General features: G+C 43.4%; 2 protein-coding genes across 2 annotated transcripts in view; both read right to left on the bottom strand.

Annotated features, from left to right (window-relative positions):
• Positions 1-780: 780 nt before the first annotated feature.
• STARD5 (StAR related lipid transfer domain containing 5) lies at positions 781-6,540 on the bottom strand. The gene is made up of 6 exons (XM_075006804.1): positions 6,291-6,540; positions 5,707-5,756; positions 5,462-5,594; positions 2,914-3,031; positions 1,648-1,741; positions 781-1,054 (listed from the first exon to the last, which is right to left on the bottom strand). The coding sequence occupies exons 1-6, from the start codon at positions 6,378-6,380 to the stop codon at positions 907-909; spliced, it is 633 nt and encodes a 210-aa protein (XP_074862905.1). The 5' UTR covers positions 6,381-6,540; the 3' UTR covers positions 781-906.
• Positions 6,541-8,816: 2,276 nt separating this feature from the next.
• The window catches only part of TMC3 (transmembrane channel like 3), a 32,096-nt gene continuing 13,447 nt past the window's right edge, over positions 8,817-27,465 (bottom strand). Inside the window, exons 10-21 of the mRNA XM_075007202.1 lie at positions 25,964-26,073; positions 25,714-25,792; positions 24,366-24,620; positions 22,548-22,676; positions 21,536-21,603; positions 21,134-21,262; positions 19,712-19,822; positions 17,933-18,058; positions 13,878-13,956; positions 13,612-13,654; positions 11,080-11,356; positions 8,817-9,882 (exon numbers count right to left, since the gene is read on the bottom strand). Coding sequence (XP_074863303.1) covers positions 9,039-9,882; positions 11,080-11,356; positions 13,612-13,654; positions 13,878-13,956; positions 17,933-18,058; positions 19,712-19,822; positions 21,134-21,262; positions 21,536-21,603; positions 22,548-22,676; positions 24,366-24,620; positions 25,714-25,792; positions 25,964-26,073 — 2,250 coding nt within the window. The 3' untranslated portion in view covers positions 8,817-9,038. The remainder of the gene's footprint in view (positions 9,883-11,079; positions 11,357-13,611; positions 13,655-13,877; positions 13,957-17,932; positions 18,059-19,711; positions 19,823-21,133; positions 21,263-21,535; positions 21,604-22,547; positions 22,677-24,365; positions 24,621-25,713; positions 25,793-25,963; positions 26,074-27,465) is intronic.

Raw genomic sequence — 27,465 nt, 5'->3', positions numbered from 1 at the left:
TACCTCCCCTAAAACACGGCTAGCTGCTAGAACAGCGGTTCCCAACTTTTTCGAGACAGGGATCCATTCTGACAATTCAGTAAGACTTTCACCAAAGGCAATTCAAAACCCGGCGGCCAGGGAAGGTCTCCCCTGGGAAGAATGCACTCTTCAACCCCCTGCCCCCAGACTTAAACCCCTCTCAGCCCCAAACCACCGCATCCCAGCCCAGAGACTTCTACCCTTCTCAGCCCCCACATCTTCCCCACGTGAGCTCCATGCACTGCCGCTGCTGCCTCCCGCTTCTTTGCTGGGCTGCCATCGCCTCCTCTGCACAGCTCCCCACAACCCTCCTACTCCTTCCCCCGCCCTGCAGGGTGAGCAGTTCCCTGCCCTGCTGTGCTGAAATTGGACTCAATTTAATTGGTTTAAACAGTCGGATACCTGCTGCCGGCTATTAACTCAATTGAGTTTCATTTCAGCATGGCAGGGCAGGGACTGAGAGATGGAGGAGGCAGCAGCAGTGGAAGCCACACGTGGCCTGGAACCACCCCGCTGGTGACCCTCAGAATATCTAATGGTGACCCATGTTTGGGTCACAACCCATAGGTTGGGAATCCCTGTGCTAGTCTAATGTCACTTATTTTCACAGTCACAGAATATTGTATCGTAATTAGTGCATTGTTATATAAAGACAGGTAAAAATAATAAATCCCATATTAAAAATTGACTGAGACAAGAAATCCTTCCACTTCAGGTTTCCTATGTATCCATAGTGTTAGAAAGGCACTGTAAATCAGCTTCTGATCCCATCATTTATTCCATTTTCAGCTCAATCTGATCTGTTATGCCACCAATAAAAGCATTTCTTATCCTCCCTTCCAGGTCTCAGCAATGAGACTCAGATTTCCTGTGAGGAAATGCCAGTCAAGTTTTCACTGTCTTCACAGCTTTGATCAGATTACTGTAAAATCCAGCCATGCTGCTTGGAAAGAATGAATCCACAACAGTCTGGGGAAGATAGCCACCCAGATCAGTCTGAAAGAAAGTGAGGACTTGGGTCTTGCCTGGTTCCCTGAGAAAACAATACATCAGTGCAAGTTATCATACAACCAGAAGTGTAATACATTAAGGACTTTATAAGATTCCTTACATTTGGTTATGTGCTAGCTGTGGATAAATATTTCTATGCATTTTTCATACAGCAGGCACAAAGCAAACTTCCTGATTACTGCCCTTACCTATCCCTGCAAGGAAAGGATAGTCAATTTCTGAATTAATTTAGGCTCTGATTCAGCAGAGCACTTACGAGTATATGCTGAATTTCAAGCATGTGCATTGCCTCACTGAAGTCAGTGGGATTACTCACGCACTGTTCTTAAAGTTAAGCACAGGTTTATGTGCTTTACTCAATCAGATTCTCAGCTAAGAATGCAAACCATGATATCCCCCTAATGATAATCTCCTTTTGTCAATTTCCGAACAGATGTCTGCTAACATTACAGAAAGACACTCATTTAACCTAGGGCACTGAACATCACTTAGTTTTAATGACAACGTCTATCAGCCGCAACCGGATATAAACCAGAGAACCCTCTGGCTGTTGCTGTTGAATCTTGTGCATTAATACACAAAACAGCTGTAATATTCAAAGAGATGTGTTCTTACCCTGGAACAGGTATACAGAAAGATCCACAGGGATAATTAAACCCCCTCACATAACTGGGATGGGGAGGACAGAGTTCATGTTCCACATGGGTTGCTATAAGAAAAAAATAATATAATAAAAGTTTTCTACCACGATAAAGACCACCAGCTGAGAAGCATTTACAGTGATAGCTAGTCAGAGATTCTGGAGGCTGAGGGTCTTTGGCCTGGGCTTATGCATGGTGATTGTAGTATTCCCTCTTGGCACCAAATCTACATATTGGAGTTCTGCATGCACTATAGGAATGATTACTACAGGCATGGATTGTTTATCAAGGCACTTCAAACACTTTTATTGGGCTTATACAGTATTATGGCACCAGGGTGTTTGGACAGTAACTTGAATTCCCCACACACTAATTTAAGGCCTTGCCTACACTTACTGGAAGATTGGGGCTGCGAGGATGGATCCCCTAGGGTTCAATTTAGCAGGTCTATTAAAGACCTGCTAAATTGACTGCTGATCACACTCTTGTTGACTCCAGTCCTTTATTGGAACGAGATTCACTGGGGGACAGGAGAGTTTCTCCCATCAACCCCCAGCAGTGGAGATGCTGCAGTAACTCAGTCTAAAGCAGGCGTGTCCAACCTCATGCAGCCCTGGACAGCTAGTAATGCGGCCCCACAAGATCGTAAACTTTTAACATTATTATGTGATTTATATACATGAACTATATTATATATTTTGTACATGGCCCAAGACTATCTTCACTCAATGCGGCCCAGGCAAGCCAAAAGGTTGGATGCCCATGGTCTAAGGTATGTTAACTGCAGTTACACTATTCACCTAGTACATAACTCCAGCCTTAGTCTGACATTGACTCTCCTGCCCCTAGTGTAGAACTAGCCTAAAAGTAAGATACATGCATTTCATAAAGATATTCCTCTCTCAGCCTTTTGCACAGTTACAGGCTCACTGCACATATCTATAGAGAGAGATTCCTGCCTGTTGATCCAAACAGGGCACCATAATCACTGACTGGAGGCAAGTATAAATATTGCTGTTATTCTATATGGAAATAATGATGTAGTTGAACACTAATACTTGCTAATAACTATTGAGTAACCATCTTCTGACAAAGATTTTTACTGTACCTCCAATAAACATGTACATATATTTTGAAAAACAGAAGAGTATATCCTGACAAAAATTCAGTTATATTCACTAACTCTCTGCTAACAGAAAATAAACATAATATAAATGGATTGTGAGTTTAACTGTTTTACCAGTAGATGCTATTGTCCCATCTTCATAGTGCTTGATTAGAACCAAATCTACAAAATCTCTTGGAGAAATAATCTTCATGAAGGCTGGTGGGGTAACAGTTCTGCATATTGAGATTGTCTAAAAAAATAAAAACAGGGTTAAATCACTACAGATGTACATACAAATGCAGCGATGTGCTCCAATGCAATTGGTGCCAGATTGTGATATCTTTTATCATGCCTACTTGACATTTATTTCAATTACACTGATCTATACAGTAGCATGCTACTCAGCATGAAGAAATTTTCCAACTAAGGCCAGGTGTACACTACAGTGAAATATCAATTTAAGATGCGCAAATCCAGCAATGTGAATTGTGTAGCTGGAGTCGATGTGGCAGGAAAACTCAATTTACGGTACATCCACAGAGGGAAGTCAATGGTCTCCCGTCAACATCCTTTATTCCTTGCAACAGTAAGGAATACCAGGGTCGACGGTGGAGGTGTTGGTGGACGGTGGCTTCACTAGGTACACTAAATCAAACCCTGGCAGATCGACCACCCCCATGATCTTCTGGTAAGTAAAGATGTACCCTCAGATCCTTGATCCAGGAGCATTTTGATGGGAAAAATGCAATGAAGGGAAGTGGGTACAACACGAAAAGAACAAGCGACACAAGGCTCTCTAAGAAGACAGTCACCCATAGCTATACCCATAAATGTACTTATTTATAAACTCCAATTTCAGAGACTTAATAGCATTGTTGCATCAAACGTGGTGAACAACTTGTTATCCCACAAGGAAATTTAAAACAGTTCCCTTGTTGTCAAGACAGTATGCAAAATGTGCTCCACCACGATGGTGAATGTAATAGAAGCTGGACAAGTCTATAAATACAGAATGGAAGACTATCATAAGCAGTATACAAACATATTTTCATTTAAGTACAAGTTGAACCTCCCTAATCCAGCACCCTTGGGACCTGACTGGCGCCAAACAAGAGAATTTTCCAAACAACAGAAGGTCAATATTGTCTAGCACCATTACCAACTCCTCCTCTGTTTACTGGGCTCTCAGAAGACATTTAGGGGTAAATTGCCACTAAGTAACAGCACAGAACACTGTGGCTACACTTACACTAGAGAGTTTTGCCAACAAAACCTCAGTTTTGTCAAAAAACTCATGGACTGTGCACACACAAAATGCGTTTTGTCAGCAGTTTGTTGACAAAACTCAGCACTTTTGTCAGCAGCGTTCTGCCTCTCAGACACTGGGCATAATGCTTCCGTCGACAGATTTGGTTGACAAAAAAAGCTGCGTGGACACTCTGTGGGCGGGCCTTCTCTTGACAGACAGGGCATCCAGAACAATGAGCAGCCCTGTCTGCTGCACTTTCTGGTGCCTGTTTTGTCGAGAGAGCAGTCAGGCAGTCTGGCCACTCTGCTGACAGAGCGGAGTGCTCTCCCGATTGCCTCTTGTGTATTGCTGCACTCTGCTGACCGAAGATTTGTCGGGAAATCTCTTCAGACAGTGACTTCTGCTGACAGAGTACAGCAGTGTAACCGTAGCCTGTAAATCAGGACTGGTGGCTATAAACAAGCTTCATGGGACTATGGGAAACTTGGCCACACCCATGATAAGCAATCATCTGGCTAACTAAAATTAGGCTGGATTACAGATGTTGCTCAGTGAGCGTGAACCTCAGTCCAGCAATCTGTAACCTGAAGATTCTCACAAGCTGACAAAAGTAAAGAGCTCTGAAATTCAACTAAATATCCTCTGTGCTCGGCTGGAATACTTAGGTACTGAAGAAAGGCACGATGAGTTCAATGCTGTGATGACAAAAGACTAGCAGGCAACTGCACTAAAGGCCATGAGTTAAATATATAAATGACTTTGCATGTGCTGGGAGGAGATAAACCCCTTCATTATGTAAACACAAATTTTAGTATTTTAGTTGTTTAAGATTAACTTTTATTACCAATAACTATTGTTAAAAATATTATGAATACTTCGGAGAGCTAACATGATAAAACAATATGATTCTAGACTCAGTTATGAAATTAAAAGGGTTATAAAATGTGTACTGTTTAGCCAATAGGCTATAACTCTTCCCTGAAAGAGAGTACAAAGTTAAATACTTGCAAACACATTAAAACATATTTGATTTACATAATCAACGTAAAACAATTGTGCACAGCTTGTTCAAAGCAAAACAATTTCTGATGACCAAATTTTAATAAAATGATTTAAGACTGTGGATGAGGAACACACATTAAGCTGCAATTCTTTCTTTAGGATCTTGTAAATGTCTGGTTATGTATACTCTGTAAGACATAGGCACTAAAATGTGATTGAAAATATAAAAGTCCATTTTTGCTCTCACTGAAACCTCACCTAACATACTTTTGCCCGGGTTTAATTATTTCTGGCACCCCAAGTGCATATTTTATTTTTACCATGTAATTTTCTATATAGTAAGAAATAGTGCTGAAATATTTTTCAGATTTTTTTAAGAGTGCTGTGACAGGAATTCAACAATACCCCCACCATCTTCTTGAAACTTACATCACTAATTGTTTCAATTATCTCAAAGTCTTTCACATTTTGGTCCCACTTCGTTCTGAGTCCACCAGCTACTGGTTTTAAGCACTCCCAGACAGTCTCAGGACTTGCAGAGAGAATTCCATTGCCTTTGTATCTGGAAGAAAAACAAACACGAAACTAGAATGACATTTGCTTTTTCCTGCTGCTCCTTGAACTTTAGTTACAGATAAGTGGTCCATAATTCTGGAACTCACATACTTACTTACATGTTGCCAGAAAACTCGGTTGATGGTCTCCAGTAAATTGAAACTTCATTCTAGCAAAAGCAAAATAAGTGAAGACAACCCTCAGACTTCAGGCGACAATTAGCAAGGTTAATAAATCTCTGTCGTCAGTGGTGACTGGCTCATGTAAATAACTGTCAAATAAAATGTAATAACAGCCCAAGACTGTAACTACATTTCCGACCTCGGCGGCCCTAAGCTATCAGTTAGCAGCAGAACAGGCTGTATAAAGAAGCTGCCACGACAAAAGTCACGATCATTGTTAGCTGCTAGTCCTTTGCCAGGAGTCAGAAGCAATAAGGTCGAGCCCTGCTCTGCAGGGGCCGAGCGCCCCACGGCCGCCTCCACACCAGCGGACGGGCTCCCCGGGAAGGGCGCACAGAGAGCAGCAGTGGGACACCGCAGCACCGGCCGGTTTGACCTCTCCCGGGGGCTGGCAGGGGATCTAACCCCGCCTACTCGCAGGCCAGCAGGGACCGGCTCTCCCCCCACCCCGGGAGGCTCAGGACACGGGGCAGGAAGGGAAGCCGGGAGCCTGGCTACGGAGTCCGGCCCCGCCCGCTCACCGTGTGCTTGCAGTTCCGCCAGCCGCTCGGGTCCGCGCGGTAGCGCTGCACGGTGTCCGCCAGCGAGGCGGACAGTTCCCGGTAAGTCATGGCCGGCGGCAGGAGGAGCCCAGCCAGCACCTCCCACTCGCCCGGTGGCTGGGAAGGGCGGGGACTAGCCTGGGCCGGCCTCCCCGGCGCGCGGGCTGCGCTCCCCAGGCGGCCCGCGCCAAGCCGGCATCGTCCCTGCGCCGCGCAGCTGAGCCCGGGAGGCTGCCTCTCCGCCCCGCCTCCTCTGGCAGCCCCAGCGCAACGCCCTGCCTTGCAACGCCCCCTGGTGCAAAATGCGCGCGCGCATCAGCAGAAACACGGCCGCTGCGCCCAGGGATAGGGTCATGGAGCACTAGAACTGGAAGGGACCTCAAGAGGCTATTGAGTCCAGCTCCCTGCCCTCCTGGCAGGACCAAACACCATCGAGACCATCCCTGAGAGGTGTCTGTCTAACCTACTCTTAAATATCTCTGGCGATGGAGATTCCACAACCTCCCTAGGAAAGTTATTCCGGTGTTTACCCACCCTGACAGGAAGTTTTTCCTAGGCTGTGCCTGTGCTACAAAAAATAACTTCGAAGCTGCTTACTTTGAAGTGCAACTTCGAAGCTGAGCAACTACATACACCCTACTTGGAAGTTAAACTTGGAAGTAGGGCATTACTCCATTCTCAGGAAATGGAGTCAGGACTTTGAAGTTGGGCCCCCTGCTTTGAAGTTAATTTCAAAGTAAGGGAAAATGTGCTTAGACACTCTGCTGGCTACCTCAAAGTAGTGCCTAACTTTGAAGTTAGTTCCTAGTGTAGACACACCCCTAATGTCTAATCTAAACCTCCATTGCTGCAGTTTAAGCCCATTGCTCCTTGTCCTATCCTCAGAGGCCAAGAACAATTTTTCTACCTTCTCCTGGTAACCCTCTTTGAGGTTCTTGAAAACCACTAGCATGTCCTCTCTAAATCTTCTCTTTTCTAAACTAAACAAGCTCAGTTCTTTGGTCTTCCCTCACAGCTCACGTTCTCTAGACCTTTAATCTTTCTTGTTGCTCATCTGCGGACCTTCTCCAATTTCTCCACATCTTTCTTAAAATGGGGTGCCCAGAAAGGGACAGTATACTCCAACTGAGGCCTAATGAACACTGAGTAGTGCAAAAGAATGACTTCTCGTATCTTGCTGTCAACACTCCTGTTAATGCATCCCAGAATCATGTTTGCTTTTTTTGCAACAGCATCACACTTTTGACTCATATTTAGCTTTTGTCATGTATGTGACAAATGGGGCATGTCAATTAAAATAATTCATCAAGTATGCTGGTTTTCTTTTGAGCAAATGAATGCATGTTGAGAATTGTAGAAATGGATACCTAGATATTTGGTTTCTCTGAATTCTCATTTATTATGCTGGATAAATAACCAGTGCATTAATTTTTCCACCAAAATATCCCACATTTTTGAACAGCACTTTGAGAGAGAATTTTCCAGTGAGAGAATATCACTAGCCAAGCACCTTCTAGGAAATGAAAAATTAATTAATTTCCTTTTGTGTGGTCATTTCCACCAGAAAACTGCAGGAGAACTAAGTATCCAACATGCTATAATCTTTGGTTATGAATCACATCCAATACTATATTGTGGAGTATTCTGTGGTTCTCTGACTCAAGCCTGTGTCTTGGAACTAAGAGTCACGGATGGAGTGCAGAGAGCCACGTGAATAGACTGCAAAGAGACGTGTTATACATTTATTTTTATCTGTATACATAGATCTAATAGATAGATAATCTGTGGTTCAGTGCCCTCTCCCTAGTCCACAGCCAAGCACCCTCACTATAACCCAATAACCCACACCTCTCCAAAGCCAGGCACCCCCATCCTCCTGCTGTAACCCAATATCCCGCCCCACCACAAAGCCAGGCACCTCCAGCCTCACCACTATAACACAATGCCCCTCCCCTCTTCCAGGCCCAGCCACCCCCAGCCTCCTGCTGTAACCCAGTGGTTTAAACTTGATGTCAGCGACTCATTGGAGCCACCAGCGCTGCCACTGTTGCCACGTGCTTCTCCCACCAACCACTGGGGCACGTGTGCAGAGCAGCGGATGGAACTCCCAGTGTGCAGCTCCAAGGAGGGGCCACATTTAATTAGTCAGAGAGCTGCATGTGGCTGAAAAGCTGTGGGTTGGCCGCCCAAGACTGTAGCTTCACAAAAAACAAGCAGTCCTGTTGCACCTTAAAGACTAACAATTTTCTTTATTGGGTGATGAGCTTTTGTGGGTAAGACCAACTTCATCGGATTTAAGTGGCTCTTACACCATAAATAAAATAGTGAGTCTTTAAAGTGCTACAGACTGCTTGTTTTTCTGTGTATCCGTCCTAGGTTAACATAGACCTGCTCGGCTCTGGCCTCTTCAGTTGTGTCTGGGTATAGCATGCACAGGCATCTTTGAGAGCTGGAAGAAGGCAAATAAACCTCACTTCACTTTTTTTTTGGCATGCGTTTAATTATTCCTAGTGCCCAAAGTACATATTTTACAACATATTTTTACTGTAATAAGCAATACGGTTGAAATATTTTGTAACACATCTGTGATGTGATGCTAAACTCCGTATAGTAACATTTAACAGAGCTAAATAATACTTTATGCACTTCAAGCTATTGCATACACTGTAGTTCAGAAGACTATATTCTGTCATCTGTGGCCCTGAGGGCAGCCCAAAAGTCACTTGCTTAGACATTGGAACATACCAGTTCATTAGATGTGGACATGCTTAGGTCAATATTGGTCTTTGATTTCTTTCTGGTAAGTTTTGCCCCAGATTTCAGATATTTCTCCTTACTATGAATGACCTGGATGTACTGATCATTACTGCTGGTTTGCTGATCACTGCTGGAAATGGAAATAGAATCCGACTCAGTTAGAGATTGGTCAAGCTTATGCCTGGATTTAGGTTTCCCGTGATGCTCTGGATAGTGCTGATCAACAGCCACATGCTTCATGTGTGACCTTTTCTCAGAATGTGGGGGCCTATCTTGTTCTAGCTCAAAGCCGTTGTCCCAGGACTTGTAGTGCACTTTGGTTAGATCCTTGCCAGTAAGGACTTGACTGTCAACACGTTCACCGATGTAAAATCGTGGAGCTGGGCGAAGATCCGAGAGTGAGCGTGGACGGTAGGATCTGTTTATTAACTCTCTCCTTAATTCCTCCTCCTCTTCACTAAAGTGAGGGGAGTATGTCCTGTGTGGTGTTCGAACCACATATCTTCTGATGTTCCTGGGGTATAATTCAACTATGTCTCCTGACTCCTCCATTCTGAAATGCCGTGGGAGCCGGGAAGTGGAACGGAGAAGCTTTTTGCGGGAGTCATGTTCGTTAACAATAAAATACCTTGTGGTGGGCACTTTGCGTCCCACAAAAGCGGGAGCCCTGGTCCCCCGAGCATCTGGGCTTACTTGTCGGATACCTTTCCTAAAGAGAGGCTCAGAATGAACATCTTCAACATGCTTCTTGAAAGGAGGATAAGGCTTTGTTTTACAGAGCTCACTTGCACTTCCATGCACAACACTTGAATACCTTAAAGAAAGAATTAGCATATTTATTTCCACAGTAGTCTTGCAATGATGCTAACTAGTCAACACATTTTTAAACAAATGGGTAAACTGAGGCACAGAGGTTTAAGTATAGTTTGTGAATACCTTACTTGTATAAAAAAGTCCTACATATGTGACAAAATTCTCTCCAGTGTGACTGTGGCTCATAACCTGGTCCTAAGTCACTTGCCCAAGGTCACAGAAGTTGTTGCAAAGCGAGAAATCCAGCTCACTCCTCCTAAGCAACAATCCAGTGGCTTGACCACAAAGCCATCTAAAATATGTAACTCAGTCAATATTCCTTGAGGCTTAGAAAATCCTCTGACACATTGCTTCGCCTCTTCATGAATTTGACAAATGTAAGAAAGACTATGCTATCTGAGTGGCTTTTTAATGCAGTGTAATGTGGAGGGTTTTATCTTTACTGTAAACAGATGTACAAACTTGCTACAACAGTGTTTCTTAAACTGTGTTCTATGGAACTCTGGTGTTCCATGAACAATTTGCAGATGTGCCAAGAGTGTCTGTCACTTTTTTGATATCATAGATTGATGGTTTATAATTTCTGTTATTAAAAACAAATACAATGTTACTTCTTCATTGTTATGATACCTGATTGACTTACAAGAAGTCCTGTGGCACCTTTATAGACTAACAGATATTTTGGAGCATAAGCTTTCGTGGGCATCTGCTGACGTGGGTCTTTGCCCACGAAAGTTTATGCTCCAAAATATCTGTTAGGCTATAAGGTGCCACAGGAATCCTTGTTGTTTTTGAAGATGCAGACTAACTCAGCTACCTTTCTGATATTGATTAAATTAATTCATTTTGGTTTTGCAGTATATGATGGGTTTTTCTGTGGGGGGGAGAGGGTGTGACAACAATTTTTTTGAAGAAAATTTTCATTGGTGTTCTGGATAAAAAATATTATTGTTTGGTGTTCTGCGGTCTCAAAAAGTTTAAGAAATACTGTTCTAAACTATATCTATGTTTCAAAAGTACTATAAACCATTCTGATACCCAGAGGTGATTACTACCATTTCATAATAGCCTAAAAGTTCCTGTGAGCAAAGCTGCTTAAAAAATATTATTCATGACAGAGTTAATTTGGATGCACACATTTGAAACTGAAAACAGGTACTTCATGGAAATCTTGAAATACATTCCATTTCAGCCTCACCTGTTTGCAGCTCGCTCAGTTCTACGTTTCTGCATGCTAGGAGTTGATGTTAAGTGGGTTGGAGTTGCCGGACTTTTATTTGCTGGCCTAGTAACATCTGCTTGGGGTACAGATTGTGAGATTGTTTGTATTCTGCTGCCTTTGCTTACTGGAGATTCAAAATTCAAGACACTGCCATTCTTTCGGGGTGTTGATGAACGAGCTGAAGACTCCCGACTGATAAGGTCACTCTCCTGCTCCGGTCTTTTGTCATTTCCCTCAAGATTTTGGATTCTGGCTGGAAAAAGCACAGGATTGTTAGTGCAGCTGTCCAGCCTTTAAGAAGGAAAACTCATTGGCTCAACTACAGCTTCACTCCCATGGAATCCTCTGAGCAAATTCAGTGGAAACCAACAGTGGGGATGGAGCACTGAGATGGTGTGGTGATGGGAATCGCCTGTTATCAGGCTTCCACTCCTGATGTTTCAGACAAAATATCACTGTTCATCATTTTTGTTATTTTATCATGTGCTAGGCTGGGTTATCTTTGTACTGTCCTGGTGGAATGTATCTATGTGTTCCATGCATTTTAGCACTCCTAGAAGTACTAGGGCCAAGTTCATGTCTCAGATACTGACTTGTAGACAAACATCTGATTTTGACAGGGCCTGCCGGTTACTCAGTGTAATTCTTGCTTACTTTGGTTTAGGGTTCAGACTCTTTCTTTCTCCTACATCAGGTGTTTGCTGATCAGAAAATTGTTGAAAGTGGCAAAAGTATTGTAACTTGCACGGATTTGGGAGTCAGTAGGTGGGCAAAATAAGTGTAACTTACACATCAAATCCATGAAATGAGGTATTATGATAAAAGAATCCAACTGGGCATTTGCAGCCAGTCTGAGCTTATATTGTACTACTATCAACAGCAAGTACACAACATTTAGATCTTATATTAGGAGGCAAAGCTTCTGTCAACTTCTATGACAGTTGCATACACCAATGCCAGAAGATGAATTTGTTTCTTCCCCCACCCCAACTGCCAAAACTATACTGGTGTAATTTACTGTACTATAATTTGTAAAATATTACTGTATACAATATTTTATATTACATATAGAATACTATTGTGACAATACACATTCCTACTTCTTGCTCTAACAAATAGAATGTAAGAGGTGGAAAACAGTACCCCAAAAGTTACTTGAGTAAAAGTACAGTTGCTGGTGGGGGGTTGCACTTAAGTACAAGTTATCGGTGACCCTCTGAAAAACTACTTGAGTAAAAGTAAGCACACGTTTCATCTTGATCATCCTCAAATATCCAGAAGTGAAAGTAGCTGTACTTTTACCCAAGTAACTTTTTGGGTGCTTTTTCCACCTGTGCATATAATCACCACTTATGCCTCCGTTAGCCCCATCAGAAATTATTTTTAATGAGGGATTTCATGAAGGCAGAGGCTTGAACAGATCAGCATTCTCACACAGTAATTAGTAAATAGTAACAGAGAGGAAGCCGTGCTAGTCTATACACTATCAAAACAAAAAGCAGTCAAGTAGCACTTTAAAGACTAGCAAAATAGTTTATTAGGTGAGCTCTCGTGGGACAGACCCACTTCTTCGGTCTGAAGAGTGGGTCTGTCCCACGAAAGCTCACCTAATAAACTATTTTGCTAGTCTTTAAAGTGCTACTTGACTGCTTTTTGTTTTGATAGTAATTAGTAAATGAAGGTGAAACTGAACAATCCATCTAGATTTAAATTGTTATGCTTGTCTGGGCTTAGTTGAACCTCTCTAATCCAGAACTCTCTCATCTGGCAACATCCATAATCCAGCATGATTTTAGTTAGCTGGATGACCACTTATTGTGGGGTGTGGCAAGTTTCCTGTGGCTTCATATAGTTTGTTTACAGCCCTCAGTCCTGGCTCCCAGTGTTCTGTGTCGTTATTTAGCTGTAATTTACCCCTAAATGTCTTCTAAGAGCCCACTGAGCAGTGGAAGTGTGGATAATGGGCTAGACAACATGGATCTTCCGTGGTTTGGCAAATTCTCTTGTCTGGCATTGGTCAGGTCCAGAGGGTATTGGACAGGTCCAGAGGGTATTGGACAAGAGAGGTTCAAACTGTCTGAGATGCATTTATCCTTACATGATTACACTACATATGCTGCATTCTTCTCTCATTACATCAGTGTTAATCAACAGAAATTCCATTGAAATCGGTGAGTTACTACAGATTGACACTAGTGTAAATGATATCAGAATCCAGCCCTATGATTTTAATTTGATTAGATAACCTGCAGTCTTTAAGTGTTAGCGAGATATACAATTTGCTCATTATCAGCAGTAAAATGTATATTAATTTCCTCATAGCATAATCAACTCATAAAAATACAGTCAATGCTAGGCTAATTCTAAAGCTGACACTAGAAGTGGTGGGTTTACACAGAGCACAAATATATTTTTTATTTGTATCTACTGTGCATATGAGAGATCAGTATGACAGGAACTGGCCAAATGCTTTATTTATAGATGTATTTACAAAAGTTCATAACTTACCTACTGCCATCTGAACCACCTTTTTCTTGTCTTCAATTCTTTCCTGAAAACGTTTTTATATGTATATGAATGAATAACTGGTAGTTTGTTATGAATAACTTGTAATTTGTATATTAGAATGCAAATGAGTTAGCAAATAAGGGGTATGAATATAAGCTTAGTTTTATTACAAAACACAGAAAGTAACTTTAGAATTTTAGTTGAAGTTAGTGCTTTGTGAAAGGCCACCAAGAAGTCTGAAATATATGCTTTCAATCTGTACTTACAGTTTGGATCTGCATTCTCAGTTGACTGTTGGTGAATTTTAATGACCTTGCAATACTCTGCAGGTAATAAATTAACATGCTAAAAGAGAGGAACAAAGAGATCTATGAATCGCATCTGAAACATTCCTCGCAGTTTTCTTTCAGAAAGCCTCATGTGTCACAGAAATGGAATATAATTTTAATTCATCTCCAGTATTGTCCTGTGCACTGGGACAGAGATGCAAAGGTCAAACACGCTTTTTGAAGGTCAATTAATCAGTTTTTTGGCGTTTTACAGCTTAACAGATAGGGGACATTAAAAATTAAATTGTCAACAAACATTTCTATTGTGCACGTGTATTTGGACATGCAAAAACCGTTCCCACTCATTTATCATATTTGGGGCAGATGGATCTACACTGACTGAGTCACACCAGCTCTGAAGCTGGATCTTCATTCTGTATACAACAGAACCCAGAGTTACAAAGAGTTATGAACTGACCAGTCAATCAAACACCTAATTTGGAACTGGAAATACACAATCAGGCAGCAGCAAAAACAAATACACAACAGTAGCACATACCATACAGTACTGCAGTTCTAAAAATTATACAGAGAAAGCAGCATTTTTCTTCACAGTAAAGTTTCAAAGCTGTATTTAGTCAATGTTCAACTGCAAACTTTTGAAAGAACAACAGTAATGTTTTGTTCAGAGTTATGAACATTTTAGAGTTGCAAACATCCTCCTTTTTGGATGTGTTTATAACTGTGATACTCTATTGTACTACATACATGAAACATGCAACACCTCATTAGCATAATGGCAGCTATGTGTGACTTGAAAGTGATGCTTTCAAAACACATGCCGCCCTTGTAGCCGGGGGTTTCGAAGGGACCCTGATTTCAAAAGCCCCTTCCCATTTGGTTTTGGGAAGAAGGGGCTTTTGAAATCAGGGGGTCCTTTTGAAAGGCCCCCAGCTACATGGGTGGTGTGTGTTTAGCTTTCAAAACTAAGTTTTTTTCTGGAGATCAGTAGAATGCAGCTGCAGCTTTGAGGACAACATATAAAACTGACTGAGAGGAGTAGCTGTGTTAGTCTGGAGGGCTATGTTTATACTGGAGAGCTATTTTGGGATACCATGGTATCCCAGAATAGCTACTCCATGTCTAGGAAACACGCCTGGTATTTAAAAATATTTTTCGAAATACCAGGTGCATTATTTCAGCATCTCTCATCCTCTCATTGTGGGAGGAGTAAGGGGTGCCCCGAAATAGCGCAGTATTTTGAAATTTTGGCACTGGGTAGACGGCGCCAAAGCATGAAATAGTCTAATTTGAAATTGACTCAAAATAAGATACACAATTTGCATAGTGCAAATTAGGTATCTTATTTTGAGGTAGGGGCATGGTGTAAAGGTGGTGGGGGAGGGGATAACCTGGAAGATGTGGAGCAATTGACCTAATTCGGGAGCATTATCAGCAGAGATGGAGGAACAGACAAAGATATCTGTGCCAGGATAGAGAAAGCAACAACTACATATAAGAGTCTTTGTCATATACGGAGTTCACAGATAATATCTGCAAAGACGAAATTGTGGATCTTCAGCACAAATGTGAAGAGTGCGCCCTTGCATGGATGCGAGACCTGGCATAGTAAAAAGTCTTCAAATCACAAGCTACAGACATTCATAAACAGATGCCTGAGGTACTTCCTTCACTTTAAATGGCAAGACTTGGTTACAAATGAGGAGCTTTGGAACAGAGCAGGAGAAGAACCATTTGACATTGAAATCAAGAGAGGAAAGTGGAGATGGCTAGGCCACACTCTCAGAAAACCATCATCCAGCATAGTCTGTCAAGCTCTCACATGGAACCTACAAGGAAAATGCAAAAGAGGAAGACCTTGGACAAAGAGGAGAAGATCTACTGAGTCTGAAGGACAACAGCTGGGGTATTCCTGGGGTCAGCTACACGTTTCTTCTCGAGACAGAGTGAGGTGGAGGAGACTTGTAGATGACCTATGCTCCACTTGTAGAACAAGAGTTTAAGTCAAGTAAGTCATGCACAGTGTAAACATAGCCTAGCTTCACAAAAACAAGCAGTTCTGTAGCACCTTAAAGACTAACAAATTTCTTTATTAGGTAATGAGCTTCCGTGGGTAAGACCCACTTTATCTGCTCCTGATCTGATGAAATGGGTCTTACCCACAGAAGCTCATTATCTAATAAATAAATTTGTTAGTCTTTAAGGTGCTACAGGACTGCTTGTTTTTATACGAAACTGAATAGCGCTGTATATTTGATACACAATACAACTGAGTATGATATAACACTTCTGCACATTGTGAAGAGTTTCCTGTTGCATAGCTATTTCTCTTTTCAACACCTGTCTTGCCCTTTGTGGAGAATGTGGCTTGCTGTGGGGAGGAAGGTATGATTATCATATACACTTCTGTTTACCAGCTTGCTGTTATCCTGCCTGATTACACAGAACTAAATCAAAAGAGGATGTTAGGTGGAAACAGGAAACAAAACAAATGATGGAACTAAGGTACAAAGGATCTTTAAGGGAACAATGGAGAGTTTATTAATTCGAGCAATGACCATCTGCCTGGCTCAAATGAAGAGAACAAGTTAATTTTTTGCCAGGCCTGATCATAGGAAAGAACATAGCCAATGAATATAAAGGAGAAAATATGGTCTGAATGATAGTTTGTGAAAATGATGTATCTTTCAAACAGCTCAAAATAAATATCAACTCCCAGATGTGGTTATTCAAGGAGTTGGGTGGAAAGGACTGGAGAGACTGCAGGAAGTTATATTAAATTAACACATGAGAGCAGGCCTTGATAATTGATTTATCCTGTCAGTAATCAAGATGATAGAGAAGCTTCCGTAGATGACAGACTGAGCCTTGTATGCCATCATATACTGGACTACTGACCAAAGATAACCAGAAGACTGGTTTCTGATGCGCTCCCGAGAGAGAAACAGGGGTCTGGAAATTATTATTAGACCAAGTTTTAACAGCATGTAACAGTGACATAGCCATAAGGGGACACTTGTGTGGGCAATGATGGGGGGAGGGGACCAGAAGAGACTGGGCCGCCTCCCACCAAGCAGCCCTGGAGAGGGTGGGATGGGATGGACACACTGCTCAGGGGCTTCCCTGGGGCCCAGTGTCCCTTGAAGAGCAGCCTGGGGCTTACCCTGCTCTACCCAGCACTCCTGTCAGAGAGCTGGATCTCTGGAGCAGGGCCCAGAAATCTGCCCTGTTGTTCCCACCCAGTGCTGCTGCTCGGGAGTGTGGGGTCAAGACGCTTGTCCCGCTATACCCAGCCAACACTCTTGCCTGGAAGGGGGCCCCTGGGGCAGGGATGGGGCATTTGGCTCACTCCACCCACTTGGCACTCCTGCCAAAAAGCCAGGGTCAGGGCTGCAGAGGCCTTGGGCCCTGTTAGGGAGCAGGGTTGGGGGCTTACAAGCCCCAAGCACCAATGCCACTTTCCACCAACTGCACTGGGTGGGAGGAGCTGAACAAGTCCCCAGCCCCACCCCATACATCTGAAGCAGGCTGGGTGGGCGCAGCTGGGCTGGACAGGCGCTAAGGCTGGAGTTAATCAGAGACAGGGTGGATAAGTGGATGAGCCACAGCCCACTCTGTCCCACCCATGATTATGCCACTGGCATGTAATATCTTCACTGAACACGGGGAGTGCAAATCCAGTATTTCAGGGGGGCTGGCGAGGACTGTCAGCTGTCTCTAAACACTTCACTCTCCCTACTTGCCTTTGCTGATCCATAACACACTACTGTGCCAGGTCTGGCTGCTTAAATTAAAGACTAATATAGATTGGCTCATGTGAATCTGAAAATCAAATGGCCATATCATATCATTGAATGTTTAAAAGGACTCCCTCTCCCAACTGCCCCTAATTCATACATCCAACAAGACTTCTCCAATCAGTTTTATAAAATTACTGTCACACAATAATATTTTTCTCCCACTATTAAGGTTCAACTGTTTACAGATATACTGGTGCAGAGTAATATCACTATGAAAAGGAAAATACTTACAACAGTAGTAACAATGCAGGCAGGACAACTACAGGGCTGCTGATGTAATTAATCACTGTGTTGAACCACACAGGGAAATCAGTCTTAATTGTTTCAGACACAATATCATATATTTTCTCTTGTCCACTAAGGGGGAAAAAGTTAAATAGAATCTAAGAAAGTTTTCCACATTTATCATTTGAAAGTAATATTGCACTGAATGAAGCATATTTGTAGGCAAGATCATTACGACTACTTGAGCTCCACTGAACTCAAGGGGCAAATTGATTGGGATTGATCCATTTTTAGATTATGACGTGAATTTTCTAGTATACAGATAATGACAACATGTTTGCAGCTGATAAAGCACACCAAAAGACTTGGGTCAGATGCTATTGTATATTCCAATAGTTAAACACCATTTCCGATCTGAACTCAAGCCCGTACATAGGAATTTCTGGGAGGGGTGTGCTTTTTCTGTAAATGTGGACTTACCCTCCATGCAGTGCGCCCTGCTCTTCTCCCCCCAACTCCTGGCTCTCCAGCTGGCCCTGCCCCCCTGCTCCTCCTTCAGCCAGCTTGGCCCTGCCTCTCTCTCGCAGCATCCTTGCTGCCAGTGGCCACAGCCATGCACATGGGAGACCCTGCTGCTTCCTTCTCTTTCTTCCTACCTGCCCTGCTGTGCAACCAGGGCTTTCCTAATTGCCCCCAGCCCAGCATACGCTCTTGGGCTCTCCTGATGGCATGCAGGGCAGGGGAGCAGCGTTCCTGATAAGATTTTCCATACTTGGATTTGCTGTATTTTCTTTTGGGCTGGTTAAAATTGCTTATGTGCAACACCAATACTGAGGTAGTGCATAGACGTGCACCACCAGTATGAAGAAAAACCTAGTCATAAATATAAACAGTCCATAAGTGTGGAAGAAAATATATTAAAATAAGGGATAATTAAGAAGGAGCAATGCTTTCAATGTTTATTTAATATGAAATCAAATAAAAAGAAAATTAATACTACTCTTGAAGTATTGTCCTTGCTAACAACTCAAGCTAGTGAGCACATCCTAGTGCATATATTATCTACACATAGCTGAGCTTTAAGATGCTAAACAAATCTGAGTCAATTAGAAATACTCCAGAAAAAATGATGGGATGGCGTGTGGGAGGCTCAGGACAGTGGGCTGGGGATGTGGGGTTGCAGGAGTCAGGGCTGGGGTATATAAGGGGTTCAGGGTATGAGACTGGAGTGTGTAGAAGGTACATAAGTTAGGACAGGGTGCTAGAGACATGGAGGTGCAGGAATCAGGGCCTCAGGGCAGGGGGTTGCAATGTGTGTGGGTGCAGAAGTCAGGGTAGCGTGCTGGGGATGTCAGCAGCCCAGAGCAAGGCATCAGAGTTCATGAGAGGCTCAGGCTAGGGTGTTGGGTACAGGAGGCAGGGAGGGGGGCTGGGAGTGGGGGTTAGGGTACAGTGTATGTCGGGGGAGGGTAGATGACCCTGGGGCTGGGTTATCTTACCTGGCTGCTGATTTTAGATCAGGCTTGGTCTTCTGAAAAAAGTATTTTAAAAAACTCTCTGAAGAGCCAAGCACTTAAGGCTAAAACTGAATGCTCACATTGTGCGCCTAAAGATCTATGAAGGGATTTTTAGAGATGTGATTTTTAGAACCTTCAGCCAGAAAGTAATGAAATATTTAAAGCAAATTTTAAACTGAGGTCCTGTGGACATAATACATAACTGGTTTTGTCAGTAAACCCAAGGGAGCTAACAGATCGCTACAGTTATGACATCAGAGCAACTTACCTGAATGGACCACAGCTTAAAGATGGCTTATATCGGGCAATAGCAAAAATTGTGGGTAACATGCATAAGAACAACATAAACAGCAACATAGCCAAGTAGAAGTTATTAGATCTGCAAGAAAAGATAATGTTTTTCATGTTGTATTAATGATACAGAGAACCAGAGGCAACATACAGGGTACAAACCCACATCAACCTGCCTATGCAAGAGTAACACTTCTGAAACACCAATATTGGTTCCTGTTCAGGAAGTAAACCTGGGCGGTCTGTACAAACTGGTTTTGTGCAGATTCTTAATGAACACAGTTCTTTTTTCTCTGCTCTCCAAGTATCACTGACTCAGCCAGATAACTATTTATTGTATGAACAGTGCAAAAAACTGAGGTGGCTTCAGAGTGCTGTCCAAAAAATAAATATTAAGGTTTGGATCTTCATTTATCTTTAGACCTTAAGAACATGTTATTTTTGACATGTTTTGAACATTGAAAAAAAAATCCTTATTTACCCTTTGGGAAGAAATTGAGGTATTCTTGAGAAAAAAATGTAACAAGGGTCAGACTGCTGAAGGAATTTTGTAGAACCCCATTCTCAGGTTCCACTCCTCTTAGCCCCCCAAACCTGCCCCCCATCTCCAGGCTTTACCTGCCTCAGCCCTTAATCCCCAAATCTGCCCCCCATCCCCAAGGTTTACCTCTCCATCCTGCAAACCCGCTTCCCCATCCCCAGGCTTAACCTCTCTCAACCCCAACCCCCTATCTCAGGATTAACCTGCCTCAGCTCCAAACCTGCCCCCAGGACTAACCCAGCCGTGGCGGTGGCTGGAGAGCGTATGCCGGGGCAGCTACATGCACCCAGCAGAAGGAAGGCTGGTGCGGAGGTGGTCTGCTGGTGGGAGTGAGCTGAGCCCTGCATACTGGAGGGGTGTGTGTGAAAACTGTAGGTACTACGGGTACTTCTAATTTTATGTTTTTAAAAAGGGGGTACTTAAAATGTTTGTTAAAGGAGTTCTTTATTAAAAAAAAGATTGAGAAACACTGCTTCATATGATTTATTCCTACAGGGCCTCATTCACACCCTAATAGGCAGTCAATAATAACTGTCAGTCACTATTGATTTTGACCCCATGACCTGGAAGTGAAAGTTTCCCAATATAAACAGTCACAAATCCCAAGCTACACAGCTCCCTTTATAGCCTTGTGATGCCTTTTCATGTGTTAATTCTGTCCAATACAATGCTGCTTTCTACCTCCCTCTCATCACTAACTACATTTTCCCTTTACAGATTTTTGCTAAAAGCCTCAAAGTTAATATATTAAATTTAATTTTCCTATCTGTTTCCAGCATTCAAGGCTACTCATTTCATTTACAGTCAGATAATATGTTTCTTCTCCCTGCACTGAAGACTGTTTGCATTTGAACTAACCTTGAAGCTCTGAAGACCTGCTGATGTGGTACATTACACGTTAACACAGCCCAGCTCCTCAGGTACATAAGGCCAATCAGCTTCAGAACATTGAAGGCTGGGAGGCAGGGTGAAAAGAAGGCTCCCATCCTGGAATGAAATATGTAACTCAAAGTCATCAGCTTTGATATCAATGTTGACATCAATTTTGATACAATAAATTGTAAAAGTAGTTCTAAATAGCTTGTCATCTTGTATCCTTGAGATACTGTTAATCATGCAGTGTTCCTCTCCTAAACTCCTGTTTGGATAAGTGGTGAGTTTGAGGGGAAGGTAATAAATTATCTGTGTAACTAACCAAGGAAAACAAATGCTTATATTAGACAATATTTTCACCCCTTAGCCATAAGGCCTATTACATACCAAATCATTCCTTGGTTGTAGACCAAATGTAGCACATTTTCTGCAATTTTGAATTCTCCATATTCTGGCTACAAGAAATAGAATGAACGGTGAACAACTTATTTCAGTATTTTTATATCTACTATTTAAAACACTAGCCTGTGTAAATTCATGGAGTAGATTACACCCTGAAATCTCCAGTGTACAGTATTGCACTTTGATAATGCAGGAAGGATATAGTCATACCTACGTCTGAGCGTGGAGACATGCCACTCTTTAAATTAGCTGCTAAAGACAAGATTGCATGTCAAGATTTCCTTGCAACAGCTGCTCCCTACCTAAACACTGCCTGCTGCAATCTTTGTTTTTAGGAATTGTGTACTTACAATTATTACGTCTTGCCTCATTCGATATCTCATGGGGCATTTTCATAGCTGGAGAGGAGGTTAGAAGCCACCCACTCTCTCCATGTTCAAAAACCCCATCTATTGGTCATCTTGGACTAAGAGACTGATCTTATTATGAGCGAGACGTGGGAGTCTGTGTTGGCCACAGCTGGTAGGAAACTGGAAGTAATCTCACAGTTTGCTCTGTGCCTTCCAATTTAAATTTGGCCTTCTTACATTCTTAGGCCTGCCAATGGAGGGCAGGGAGAAGGGACCGCTGCCCCATGGCCAGGCCATTCAAAGTGGCACTATGGCAGCAGTGGCAGCTGGAGCCCCAGTCCCCTTTAAATTGCCACTGGAGCACTGAACCATGCAGCTCTCAGGGCTGACATGGGGGCCCATAGCTGTGATCCGGTTGCCAATGAAGGCTGGTTGCCCTGGCCCTGCCCCTTCTGCCGGAGACCCCACCCTGACCAGAAGTGAAAAACTGGGGTCCCCACACACTTGCCTGGGGTCCCACAGAAGCTGTTGCCCCCCTGCACTTTGAACTCAGGATGTGATTCCCAGCTCACAGAAGTAGCTCAGTCTGTCCAATTTACCTCCCCTTATTTCAGAATGATTGTATTAAAGTAAAAGCCTATACTTACAAACTTGCTTTCCAGATCCCAGCACCAGCAATCACTTAAGTATCGGACAAAGAGTCCGCGGAAGAAGTCTATCAGCAGAATGCTTGCCACTGTGAAAAGCATGTCGATAATTGACAGCTTCAGCATTTCCTGCAACAGAGGTTTGTGCCAAACTATTGAATTATGTTCAAAGCAAAGGATGCAGATAAACCTCTGGATATGTTTGACTTGACTCAGGCTTGCAATCCTGATGTAACATACACAGAATGTATAATGTTCCCTTCAATTAGTTTTTCTTGCTTTAATGTTGCTTTACACATTTTGATTCCAGGAAAGGCAAACATCTGGTGCCACTGTTCATTAGGCTCGCTCATTGCTTGCATCAGATAAAGTACCAGTCACAGTGGATTAGAATGTTCTCTTTAATGACTCAGTTGGTCTGTTTTGAAAAGTTATCTTTATGAAGTAACAGGATTTTTCACTTCTTCTCTGCTTCTAGATTTATTATACGTGATTATTTTTAATGTGTTTGATTAGTGCTGAGTAATACTGCCTCTTAATTCCAAGAGCATAGCCTGTTAAAGTTAAGATCACAGTGCTCTGAAAGAAACACACTGGATCTATTTATTATTATGCATTACATTTATGAATGGCTATACTAGGTTCATTGGACTTTCACAGTCTTTAAAAAAACACAATTCAAACACATAATTAAAAAAGAAAACTCCAGCCCCAAACAATTCTGCTCCATAAATACATTTTTTAAAAATGTCACCCAGTTCTAAATAACTCTCTTATTCCTCTAAGATGGGGTGAACACACTTCTTATGTTGGGCCCCACTTTTTGTCCCTGCAATTAGCTGCCCCCCCAACCTGTCTAACATAATCGAAACTGATGAAAATTTCAGCTATGTTCATATGAAAAAAAAAAAAAAAGAAACCAAACCAAACCCCTGTTGGGAAGTGTAAGAAAATAAGTATGTAGAATGTAAAAGTGTATTACTCAGTACTGTATTTAAATGTGAATGCATATACATAAAGACAGAAACATATCAACCTTTTTAATGAGATGGATGAGCCTGCCAGCCAACAGCTAATCATGCTGCACCCCCTTTTGAAATATCATGCCTCCCCCGAGGGGGCATGTCCCCCCACTTTGCACACCTCTGCTGTAAGATAGGGCTGCGGAAACTTTCCTGGGTTAGGGCCCACTGACCCACAGAAAATTACTTGGGGGTCACACACAAGTGAGAAGCAAAAAAAAGAAAAAAGAAAAAAAACCCTCACTGACCTGTCCCCAAAGTGAGGAGGAGGAGGATAGAAAAACCCTCTCTGAGGTGGCCCCTGACTGAGAAGCAGATAAAAGAGACACACTCACCTCACTTGTGTGGCTTGGGGTACCATGTTTTCCCTCACACTCCAGCCCCATGGGGTGAGGGGACACTGAGGCTCAAGGCCTCCTCCTAGGGCTAGATTAACTCATCTGGGGCCACAGGGCTCGTAGATTTTGTGGGGATCCCACTGGGCTCTGGGTTGGTGCCAAGGTGAGTGGTTCAGTGTGCAGGAGGGGGCTGATGGGGATGCACAGCTCTGGGTGGAAGGTGGGGGCGAGAATGCAATGGAGTACAAAGGTTGAGGTCTAGGAGGTAGGTAGGATGATGGAGGGGGCAGGGGATTGGTGAGCTTAGCTGGTGCAGCTTCTGGGGGGCACAGGGGCAATGGGTGCAACGGAGGTGGAGGCTGCCAGGTGAGTGCTCGCCTGCGTTGCTGTTCCTCCAGCCTGGAGGGGAGAGGGCATATTTGGTTTATTTTTCTTCTTATTATTATTACTTTTCTTACCTGACCAACATAGGTTTCCCAGCACTGATCCTTCTGACTTTGTACGTTGTGGGGATAAGATGTGCTCTTGTTAACCAGCACGAAAGGTATGGTATAGTTCTGAGGATGACTCTTGTCCAGATCCATTGTGCTATTTCTCCTCATTCTTATATTCGGGACAGTTGTAGGTAAGTTGTCTTCTTCAGGAACAGTTCTGGTGGCTAGGAAGGTGGTGGAATCGATCCCGTTACTTTCACTGCTGTTAGCTTTGGCTTCCTGAAAGAATGAAACAGGAGTTTATCTAATTACCATGTTTTCAGCAATGGTCTCCCTCTGCCAGCAGAACTGTGCAGATGTCCATCCATCCAAAATTACCAAAGCACCTTTTAATGCCATGTAATTTCATGGACAAGTTAGGCAATGAGGGATATTTCTGATTTGTATGTGCAAATGACAAGCTAGCGTTACAGGCACCAAACTGGAAGCTTATTATAGACAAGGCTGAAATATGTGGCCTACAATGCTGGCCTATTTTATCAAAGTCATTAAATGATGCACAGAACCATTTCTTATTTATCAGTACCCCGATGGATCTGCATTTCTAGCAGACTGCCAAGATTTGTAAATGAATACCATTATAGATCTTCCGATCAGAGTTTAACCAGTGGCAACTGGGGAGGGGTGAAATGGGGTGGCACCAGCCACATGACATGCACCCTCAGCACAGGGAAGGGCAGGGACAACCCCATTCCACCTCAGGCCCTGTCTTTCCCTGCCCCTGTTCCACCCTCTCCCTGCCTCTTCCCACCTTCCCCGCCCCTGCCCTGCCTCTTTCCCCAACCAATGCGGCTCAGTGGACTAGCGTGGCTGGGAGGGGGCAGTGCTGGCAGCTGGGGTTGTCCCCACACGGGCAGTGGCAAGAGAAACAGAGCAGCACAGCCCCAGCTCTCTCTGCTCTGCCGGCTGTGTTGCTCTGCTTTGTGCAGATGAGTGCAGAGCAGTCCCACCGCTCCCCCAAGCTATGCACTGAGATATCAGAGCAGGCTGGGGCCACATCACTCTGTATCCCCTGCTGCTGCTGGTGAGTGCAGGGAGCCCAGACCCCTGTTGCAGACACCAGCTCCCCCACTAGTTTACCTGGACACCCAGGACTCTGGCCCCACCAGCTGCTGACCAGCACCTTGCCCCTCCAACCCACAGCACTTGAGGCATGCCTCCCACGCATCGCCCCCAGGTGCCATGATGCTTAAATAGGTATATTTTGATACCAAACAAATTGATTTTGGTCTTTAAATATGCTCTCATATGAGTTCTGTGTGTCTTGTTAGCTAGTTTTAAGACGCAGGATAACACCACCACCAACACTTACAGTGATACTCATGCTGTCCACTTTATCCAACAGAGCAATGATTAAACTGTAGAGGTTTCCCAGGTATAAAACGAGAACCCTGCAAACAACAAGCATTGTGTATGGGACACAATCACCCAGCACGGTTTGTCTAAAGACTTTTAATTCATGTCGTACATTGGCTGAAGTAAAATGTGTCATCAGTCCGTTTCTTCCCTCCCACCAAGAAAATCAACCAATAATTGCTTTCTATCCTGAATAGGTCCTGTACCTGGCAAGCTGAAAGCGAAGAGTGGTTCTAGGGTGATACATCTCTAGTGCTGCCACAAGTTCAAATGCAGAGGGCGCAATCATAGTAATTAGTGAAACAACAACGCTGACCTACAGAATAGATAGAGAGTCTTTAGGTTGCTCTTGATAGCCCTCCTTTGGTACTTGAAGAACCCTTTGCTTGCGTGTTGAACCCTTGATGATGCACTAGATGTGCTTAGTGGTGATTGTGGTAACTCAGACAATTCTACTTTTACATGCGTCATTGACAAAAGTAATGACATCTGTGACCAGAATTCTTGATCTGGAATATTGGTAAGAAGCCTCCCTCCTTAGTCAAACATTGGCTGAATCTACACGTGCCCCCTTCCTTTCGAAAGGGGCATGTTAATGAGCCCGTTTGAAAGATGCTAATGGGGTGCTGCAATGAATATGCATTGCCTCATTAGCATAATGGCGGCTGCAACGATTCGAAAGTGTGGCTTTTCAAATCACGTGCCGCCTGTGGAGACGGGACCTTCTGAAAGGACCCCCTTTCCCAGTTTTCGAAAGCCCTTCTTCCGATCACCAGATCACCAGGCTGAGGGTTTTCAAGTTGTTGTTATTGCTCACAGGACAGAGTCTGCTTGCACTTACATGGGTACATAAAATGCTTCCTCCTTCCATGGCTTATGTAAGAGCCAATTAGAATTGAAGGCCTGATGCCCTGAGGAACTGCTGCTACTCTCCTGCCTGCGTATGGGACTGGCAACGGACTTCAGTAGAAATAGAAACAATGATCTGTGACTATTTCCAAGCCATGAGAACTGGCACCCCACTCCTGCTATGGCCACCAAGAGCCCCTCACTGTGTGGTGATTGTACAGGGGCTTCATGCAGCTGAAATTCCCTCTGCAGTTCTTCCCTGAGTGATTCCCACAGTCCTAAAACTCCAGTGCAATCGACCCTTGCAGAATTGTGCTCCATAAAGCATCAGACGTTCACACTTCCTTCATGGGTCTCCTCTAAGACCCCGACACCAAAACCAATTATGCACATGTTTAACTTTACTGAGTTCTTCTACTAAAGAATTTTACCACATGGTTACAGAGGGAGACATCTGAAGTGAAATTCATTTAACCTTGGCCAGAATAGAGAGCTTGACTGTCTTAGACATTACAGCTGGGTCTACACATGCCCCTTGCTTTCGAAAGGGGCATGTTAATGAGCAGGTTCGAAAGATGCTAATGAGGTGCTGCAATGAATATGCAGTGCCTCATTAGCATAATGGCGGCCACAGCAATTTGAAGGTGCGGCTTTTCGAATTGCGTGCCGCCCATGGAGACGGGACTTTCTGAAAGGTCTGTGATCAGAGGAAGGGCTTTCGAAAACTCGGGGGGGTCGTTTTGGAAGGTCTCATCTCCACAGGCGGTGTGCAATTCGAAAAGCTGCACTTTCAAATCGCCGCAGCTGCTCTTATCCTAACGAGGTACTGCATATTCATAGGAGCACCTCATTAGCATCT

Source organism: Carettochelys insculpta, chromosome 12, assembly GCF_033958435.1.
Source record: "Carettochelys insculpta isolate YL-2023 chromosome 12, ASM3395843v1, whole genome shotgun sequence".
NCBI classification, from domain to species: Eukaryota; Metazoa; Chordata; order Testudines; family Carettochelyidae; genus Carettochelys; species Carettochelys insculpta.
The sequence above is the reverse complement of the archived record's forward strand: the minus strand, read 5'-3'. Positions and strand labels throughout refer to the sequence as shown.